The 8,874-nt window shown below is 43.5% G+C and overlaps 1 protein-coding gene across 2 annotated transcripts; it reads right to left on the minus strand.

Annotated features, from left to right (window-relative positions):
- Nucleotides 1-1,249: 1,249 nt before the first annotated feature.
- Nucleotides 1,250-8,538, minus strand: LOC101478878 (uncharacterized). 2 transcript variants are annotated; one of them, XR_001167674.2, is made up of 7 exons: nucleotides 8,181-8,538; nucleotides 5,268-7,147; nucleotides 4,761-4,854; nucleotides 4,634-4,683; nucleotides 3,746-3,814; nucleotides 3,351-3,473; nucleotides 1,250-3,257 (listed from the first exon to the last, which is right to left on the minus strand). XR_001167674.2 is itself a non-coding variant. In XM_004556357.3 (6 exons), exons 2-5 carry the CDS (start codon nucleotides 7,143-7,145, stop codon nucleotides 3,773-3,775), a joined length of 2,064 nt encoding a protein of 687 aa, XP_004556414.2. In that variant the 5' UTR covers nucleotides 7,146-7,147; nucleotides 8,181-8,538; the 3' UTR covers nucleotides 1,250-3,473; nucleotides 3,746-3,772. The 2 variants fall into 2 exon arrangements, 1 of the variants encoding a protein (XP_004556414.2); XM_004556357.3 differs by having other exon boundaries at nucleotides 1,250-3,473.
- Between the last annotated feature and the right edge of the window lie 336 nt (nucleotides 8,539-8,874).

The raw sequence follows: 8,874 nt of genomic DNA on the forward strand, positions 1-8,874 counted from the left end.
CCGCCACCGTCTCCAACAGCCAGGCTTTTTGAGCAGGTGAGACCAGCAGCCCGATGATGATGATGTGACGCAGCAGAGGTGTAAGAAACTCCCAAATATAGAAGCCATCTCTGTGACACGAAGGCTATTTCTATCCAAATGAGTCAAACGGAGCTTCAGATATAAACTGTTGAACATAAGCGATGCAGCAGCTTGCGGCCCACATGTCCTCTACCACCAGGGAACAACTCTGAGACGATCGGTGCAGGTCTATAAAAATCAAAGCCTTACCTGATTTAAGTTTGGCCCGGCTCACCTTCAGGGTCACCTTCTCAGGCCTTACTGGACATTTTTAGATCATTCCCTGGAAGTCCTGTTCAGAAAGCTTTCAATGGTAAACATCAACACATTTGGTTGAAACTGAAGAAGCTGACATGGCTTTCATGTGGAGGATCATCTCTGGTAATGAGAGCCCCATCTTCAGCTACAATTGAGTTGGTTTGAGCAGCTTTGAAGCCAGATTTGAGTCCGTTTGAGTTTATCTTCTTCCCGAAAATGAAAATCAAGCCCATCGCAAGTTAACTAGTGATGACAACGGGGCTTCTGAGACATCTAAAATAGCAGCCACGCTAAGAAACCACAAACAGAGGCCACCAGATTTGACCCAGCCTTACGATTTGGTTATCTGGCGTCACTTTAACATCTGGAGTCAGACTAAGCAGTCATAGAAAGGTGGTTATTATCTTGACAAGCAGAGTGTGTTCACATGAAAGCAACCGCGCCAGCAGCATCTGACCAATCAGACACATGGACAGGTAGCAGCAGAGCCACTGATCAGCACTTCAGACTGTGTGTAAAAACTAGTCCTGCCTTCACACTAACGCCCACAAAGAAAAAGAAAGATGTTACAATAAAGAAGTTAACATTACTGAAATTAAACTCACGTCTTACTTATTGGTTACAAATACTTTGAAGACTTGGAGTGAAATAATCTCCTACGATCGTCTTCTATTAAAGAGAGTTTGTTTCTGATCGTTAAACTTCAGATACCAGCAGCAGGATGTTTTCAGTTGTTTATCAGCAGAAAGACTTAAAGTCTGAGAATAAAACTCTTCAGATGTTTTTTTGCCGAACTCACTACCTGCCCTGCAGCATCAACCATTTTGCTCCTGTGTGGGAGCAGGAATGAAATTTCGGCATGAACAACATTAATAAACTTGGCGAAGCTCAAAATCATTCGTGCATTTCCAGTTCAAAACACAGACGAGGCTTCAGTTTAACAGACTTTTATTATATAACTTTAACGATTTAGTAATTAATTAAGAGGAAGTGCAGGCATGAAACCAAACGGACCGTTTCCTTAAAAGCTTTTTAAACATTTCAGTCCAGTAACGACAAACACAGACGGACAGTCAAAGCTGCACTAGGCCACTCCAGCACTGCTAAAGGGTCAATTCACCCAAATCACAACTGATCATTATTATTATTAATTTTAATATTATTGATAATGATATTATTATCATTATTGAGGACAATGCATAGACCCTGGCAAAAGTTAAATCACATTTTTGATTTTTTTTTACCCATTCGCTGAACTTTTTAATCACCAAAACCTCCTCAGGCTGCCTGTTTTGGAAATTCTGACGTTTTCTCTTAGATTTTAAAAATTTGTTTTATATTTTAAAACTGTTTATTTTCATAGCTGCTTAACATAGCTTCCATTGTATTGCAAAGGCTGAATACAACAGCTGAAATAAACTGTAATGGCCCTTTAGCTTTCCAAATTCATCATTATACAAACAACTGAACTGGTTTTTGTCTGGGCTCAGCATCGGTGGTATAGAGTTAGTTACTAGTAATACAAACATTTCCAAATATTTTTCCTGGAATTAAAAAAATTCTTGTGCTCACCAGAGACGTTTTGGCCAAAATTAAAATTATCAGGACTGACAAAACTATTCAAACCAATTTTTAAAGGTGAAGTTTCTCACACTTAAGACACAAAACACTTTTGTTTATCACCTAGCCTTAAATAACAGGAAATTGATAGAAGTCAGCACTGACTAACTGCTGTTTACTGGGCTACAGAGCCCGACTGACTTTTGCCAGCAGGTGGCGCTAATGAATTGACAGTTGAAAAAAAATAGACCTTAAAAAAAGACTATTGAAAGTCGATGATAATTAAGGGGCTGGCAAGAAAGCAATGTTCACGCTTAAGTCAGAAAAAAAATACAAACTTTAGGAATTTAAGTGTAAATTTCTTCCCAAATATACAATAAAATGAGATATGATGTCATTCTTAGATTACAGGGAATTGCAAGTTTCTGCCTTGTAAAATTCACATAAATCATAAATCTTCCATCTGCATTTCTGATTAAACTAATTTTTGGGGTGTAAATTTACTTTATTTACTTTACTACCATAAATATTGTAGATTTTTAAAATACATTTATTAATTGGGTGTTTTCTCAATTGCAAGGGTTTTTTGCCTTTTGTAAAACTCCTAGCATTAAAAGTAAAATCACCCACCTCAGCTATGCATTTAATCCACCCCCTTCAGTGGTAATAATATCCTATCATGTATCCCAGAAGCTTTACATTTATATCTTAGTTCAGCATTTTCCCATCACCCAAATTTCAAACCTATAAATAAACGTGTGATTTGACTGAACAGACCCTTTAACTTTCCTTTATTTTTATTATTTAAAAAAATCCTTCTATGTGAGATAAACACTGATAAACATCTTTTTAATGGGTTGAATCTTTTCCTCTATTTGGAGAAAAACAAACTCCTGACACCGCTGAATGAAATGTGCTTGACTCTGGTGAATGTGCAGCTTGTTATCTCCATCAGCGAGGACAGGACGCCCTCGTTTCTAACTGTGAATCTTAGCTTAGTGCAGCTTTATTTAAATTTAAATAATTTAAGTAGAAAAGGGAAGAACAGACGGACATAAATAACAGCTGAGTAATAACTAGTAAAATTAGACTATAAAGTGCACCATAGCAAACAGCCGTGCATGCAACTGGAGGAAAATAAATTATGTTATGACTGAACAGGAATAGAAAAGTAGTACAAAAACAGTAGAAAAAAGTGGCCTCATATAAAGATATTATACTCTATACCGTACATCAATAAAGCTTATTTAAACTCTAACGTAATGTTCAAATTATAAACTATCTTTGTGGCTAGTCCAAGTGTGGATCTCCAAGAGGAGGAATAAATAAACACAAACCATCTCAGCTCAGTCCAGTTGGGGTAAGTGCCTGTTAAAGACCTACAGAAACAGAACCAAAGACACTTCTTACTGAAAATAAACCCAAAGTGGCCGCCTGCTTCCATCTGTCTGCCGTGATGGGTGAAACCTTACCAGAAGGTTTGTTCTTCTGCTCGAGCACACACGTACTTTAATTAGTGTTTGCAAAACAAGGGGAAAAAGAAAGATTAACAGCTGAGGTGAAGTCAGGCAGCTCCCGTCGCACCCTGAGGAGATCTGAGGACACAAACACAGGAGGACGACGTCAGGCAAGGACACGATTTTTTTCTTTTTAACGCTTTGAATTCACCTTATTTGGATACGTGACACAACTTTTGGTCCTAAATAAGCTCTTCAAAGTCCCCAGATTCCATTTATCAATTTAAAATGCATTAATAAACAGTGTTAGCACTGCTGCACATCCAGCCCACACACCCACAAAAAAAGGACTCTTAAACCCAAGTTTCATGTCCTGGTTTAAAATAAAAGTAAAGGTCGACAGTACAAACCTCCAGTGCCCTCATGTGTCCTCTGTGTCACCTCTTCTGCTGTCTGGTCGCACTTATGAACAGTTTGTTCTGTTGGAGACAAACGAACATCAGCCGCAAATAAAATGCCAAAATCAGGACGTTCACAAAAACAGCTCAGAAAAACAAAAAGAAGAGCAAACGTTTAACTCGTGCTGAGCTTTTAGACAGCATCAGCTACGAGGCTAATGCTAATGGGGTCAAATGCTGCAGTTCCTCTAACGTCCACTTGAGGCTTCAACAGCGAGCCAGTCCCCAACGTGCAACTTTACAGCAGAAATAAACGTTCAGCCTGCTACAGGGTCCAGTTTTGACCTCTGGTTTCATCCTACAGCAGGTGGACTGCTTTCTAAGTCAGCTGAGGCTTAAATTCCAGATGTGGCTGCTGCGACTGACACACTTACTCAAACTCCAGCTGGCATCGGCAGCGCTTGTTCTGCTCTGTAGATCTTCTGCAGGCTCGAGGGCCTCGTGAAGCAGGTGGAGCAGAACAAAGACTACTGCCGCCAGCTGCAGTTACAAGATGATGGAGTTTGGGAAGAAATCCACTGGAGAGACAGCCGTTTAAATGAATCAAAGTACGACCTCCTTATAACCATTTAATAAGGCATTTAAGGAAAAGACACTGGACATGCACTTTTGATTTTAACTCTTCTGTTAAATAATTAAAAAAAAACAAAAAAAAAAAACAGACTAAAATGTTTTAATATCCAGTTAAATTTCAAACTGCTTCTTTGGCCTCGCTGTGTGTAGCATGTGGAAACGTCCCTCTACTTTCACACACGCCTTTAAACATCTGCAAAAAGCAGCAACAGTGACCCCTGCAGGCCAAGCAGCTCCTCACACTCCACCTCATTGCTATGTTTTTACCTTGTGCTCTGGACATCTCATTGAGAAGTTATCCTCATTGAGGACACAGCCTGGAAAAACAAAAGCAGGACATGAAATAACCAAAGGAAAGTCAGTACTGAGCATCACCGAAGTGCTGAACTCGTACCCGACTGGATGGCACATCTGTAGTGATAATTCCTGGGGCAGCCCTTCTGGAAACAGCCCATTATTGCGCCTGTTTGCTGGCAGGTGGAACAAATCTAAAAAAAGAAAAAAGAAAAAAAAATATTTATAAAAATATTCATATATTTATTCTGGCTCTCTGATAGAGTAGCTCTGCATGATTAAACAGTTCAGAATAATCCATATTTATGGCTGGCTCTCAGAACAGACATCTCCTCCTCACTTTAAGCCAGCTTTCTTCTGATTGGCTGTGTGTCGGAGATGACCCCATGAGGGATATCCACTGTTTATGACATCACGCAGAGCCATGAGAAGAAAAGAAAAAAAAGTCTGTACCTCAGTGTTTGGGCTTTGAGGAGCTACTTGCTCATACACTGACCTCATAATGTGAAACTGTGAATGTTCATAAGAAACACGACCATCTTTGGGACTTTCAATAGATTAAAAAAAGAAAATCGTGTGATAAGGATCATATGTTCTCAGAACTCACCGTTTCCTGCGCGAGCCGCGCTCCCTCCTCCAACCCGTACAGCTTTCCTCGGATAAGGAAGACGCCGGCAGACCAGATGCCGCAGTCCTCGTGGATCCAGCACTCATCCAGGTGAAGAGGCACCTTTGGGGAGGCGTTGCCATCAGCAGCTCTGCTGTCGTCTGAGGGATTTACCCCTCGGCTTTTAGAGAGTCCGTTTAGCTCCTCCTTCTGGGCGTCCACGCTGGGATAGTAGGGGCCGTGAAGGTCCCCAAGGCCCATGACGTTGGCGGTGTGGCCGCACAGACAGCAGAACAGCGATGACTCGCACCGGCTGTCTGAGCTGAGCCGACCCGGCTGAAAACAGGAAGTGTTGGGAACAAACCCGGACAGAGACTTGCAAGCAGCCCGCCTCCCTCCTTCGCTGCTCCGAACAGTTGCCTCCTCCTCCCGGTAGTTGACCACAGTGCACGCTCGCCGCTCCAGGTGAACAAACGGGCAGAAACCGCCCGATTTCTTCTCCTTTTTGTCCTCTTTAGTTTTCACATATTTGAGCTTGATCTCAGTCTCTGTCGGAGAAAACAGAGACGAAGGCCCAGTCTGACGGCGGCGTTTCCTCCGCCACCTTGCGACAGTTTTTTTGCTCGCCACCGCACTCCTACAGGCTGAAGCATTCTGGTGCGGTGGCGGCGATGGTGGCGGGATCCTACGCTTCTGTTTTGTTCTTCTTAACTCTTTTGTTTTAGGAACTGCAAGCGGCTTCTTTCGTTTGTGATTAACGGTTTTTGCATTTGAAGCTTCGCGCTGATGCTGCGTCTCAATCTGCGGGGACTTCCTGTCCGTCCCAACATCTGCGTCAGACTCCTCTGAATGGCTTCTTGCCCTTTGTGGCGACTTCACCAGCAACTCGTCTGAGCTAGACACCCTCAAGACGTAGTCCATCACTTCATCGGAGTCGCAGCTCTCGTTGTATATACCCACAGCGTCGTGTTTGACTCGCCTGCTCAAGCTATGACGAGATACGTTACAGGTGAGCGGCGGGATTTCTGAGGCCGGCCTTCGTATCCTAGCGCTGCGGCGGACTTCGCTTTGCGGCGCTTTTTCGCTCTCACTCTGAGGAGGAGGAGTCTTCTGGTAGCATTTGTTTTTCTTCTTCTGATCAGTGACAGAAACTTCGATGATGTCGCTGTCATCGCTGGAGATGTCGACCGCAGATTCAGCTGTGTTGGCGTAAACGGCACCGAGGTCGGATAGGAGGACGACGGGCCGGGTGTGATGTACAGGAATGTCCACCGAGCTGTCCGAGGAATCTTCCGAGTACGAGCTGTCAGGGCTGGGCGAGCTCAGAGGCTGAGGTAGGTGGTAGCACGCTCGCTCTTCGTCGAGTGAGGACGCGGCGGGGGACAGGGGCTCCACCATGTGTGCCACGCCGTCCTGCATGAAAGAGCCGCACAGGAGCGGCTCCTTCGCAGCGGACACGAGGAAGATGACATCAGAGCCGCTGTCGCTCTCCTCTCCACCGCTGCTTTCAGGAACGGGGCCACCGCTCTGCTCGGGCCCACAGAAACCCCGATGCCACAGGCTGCCATGGACTCCGTCGTGGTACAGATCCAGCCCTGGACCAAGCGTCGAGTTCATGTAGCCCCCCAAAGACTCTGGGCCGTCCTCCATGTCCCTGCAGCGCACGGGCGCTCCTGGCTGCGTGGAGAGCGAGCCGTAGGAGGAGGAGGAGGCTCTGGATCTGTACGAGGAGGCGAGATCTGTGCTCACTGGGCGTCTGTGGTACCACTCGGGCTTCTTGGCCAGGTCCATGGCTTCAGCGTGGCTGCGGGTCAGTGGGTTGTAGCTCTTTGACAGGTCCATCGCCATGAGAGGAGGATCCTGGGAGGACACATCCATCACTGCAACACACAGACGAGCAAAACCCTGTGATCCAGTTAGCACAGCTTCCCAGTGATTAAAGAAAAACACCCCAAAAACACACAGACTGAAAACTGAAAACAGTCAAACCAGAGCAACTGAAACTTTAAGAGCTGTTTTGTTAGTGGGTAACAAATAAGTTAACATTTAAAGCCACATGTGCAACTTAAAGAATATTTATGGAACAGACAAAAACAATCAGTTCAGTGTTGGTAAACAATGGATGGTCATATGACCTGTTTGTTATTAATATGAGTTTACAGGTAAATGGTATAATAAAAAAAATGTATTAGAAAATAAGCATACAAACGCAGATCTGCATAGACCTTTATAGCATGAACACATTACGATAAATCAATGAAAATTTATTTTATTTTTTTAAATTTCTGCTGTCAGTCTCCAGGATTATCAGTAACAGTGATTGGCCCACAGTGACACTGTAATCCATCATTCAATTACACTATCCTTCTTTTTGCCTTTGTACAGCTATGACTGATTACAGACTGACCATGATGCATTTCTGTTTTGTATTTTTGAATCATTTCCCCCCAAAAGCCACGCAATCAATAAAGTTAGACACGAAGTATCATTCCTTTTTTTTAAATTTGCATTTTGTTCTTTTTTTTTTTTTTATCCGTGATAATCGTGACATGAAAGCCAGCTCCTATCCAAGAATATAAGACGATAAAGGATTTAGTTTCACGGTATCGTCCTTTCTAATCAAATTTCGATGTAGATGTAGCTTACTATTATTTTATTTATTTAGCCGGACAAGCAGTAAAATATAAGCTACTTTTAAATAATACACAGGAAATAAATGTAAATATCACAATAATTTATATCTGATGACTAAGGATATGGCTGTAGTGACTGATGGATGAGAAAAAAATCCAACTAATTAATCGATAAGTTATGTCAGCTTTTCCTCTAACAGGTAGGCCCGTTCACTCAGATGCCTCCTAAAACCTGCCTGTTACAGATGTTTTGCTGTTGTCAAACAGCTGGGGATCTTACCCCTGAGGTGTGGGCGGTTGGGGCGGACCTCCCCGATCCTGACACTGCGGACTTTAGGGTGACACCTTCCCCGGAGCAGCGCGAGTAGCGCGGTTAGCTAACGCAGCTCTCCAGGCCCATGGCCCGGACTGGATGTAAACAGCAGCGACGCCAGCCCCAGCTCATGCTAGCCGGACAGCAAGCCGACGTCGGCCCGCTACGCTGCTCCAAAACGCAGCCGATACTTGACGCGACGATGACCCGTGAACATTTCCGCGGAGGTGAAATCCACCAGGTAAACCCCGACCTGCTGCTACCATCGGTATTTTAAAGTTGTCATCATGGACGTCTCTTCCCTCCTTAGTCAAGCCACCGCGAAATAAAGCGGAAAAGAAGGTGGCGTCTTCAAAATAAGAGCTTCAGGAAACCGTCAACATCTATTTGTATTTCAACTTCGTGTCACCTTTGCAGTCACACCGAGCTCAGCACTTCTGTTTTGTTTGATTGAAAACTTTGTTTGTAATCGTGACTTCACCAAAATATCTGTCACTCATGTTTTTTTGATCATTTTCTTTTTAGTATACTTATACTGAAGACTTATTTCACACTTTACCAAACTACTATCCCATATCACCCATAACATCCCCCCCAAAATCTACAAATGTGCAGCTCTATGGGCGATTGTTTCTGCCACTTTTGTGGTGAAGACTTTTGT

This window comes from Maylandia zebra, linkage group LG4 (genome assembly GCF_041146795.1).
Source record: "Maylandia zebra isolate NMK-2024a linkage group LG4, Mzebra_GT3a, whole genome shotgun sequence".
NCBI classification, from domain to species: Eukaryota; Metazoa; Chordata; class Actinopteri; order Cichliformes; family Cichlidae; genus Maylandia; species Maylandia zebra.

Bases quoted from the DNA above. Each gene is read 5' to 3' on its own strand.
- LOC101478878 (XM_004556357.3), bottom strand. From the start codon at position 7,145: ATGGATGTGTCCTCCCAGGATCCTCCTCTCATGGCGATGGACCTGTCA. The intron at 4,855-5,267 runs GTGAGTTCTGAG...TTCTTTTTTTAG, and splicing joins CGCGGCTCGCGCAGGAAACG to ATTTGTTCCACCTGCCAGCA. The intron at 4,684-4,760 runs GTACGAGTTCAG...TTGTTTTTCCAG, and splicing joins CAGATGTGCCATCCAGTCGG to GCTGTGTCCTCAATGAGGAT.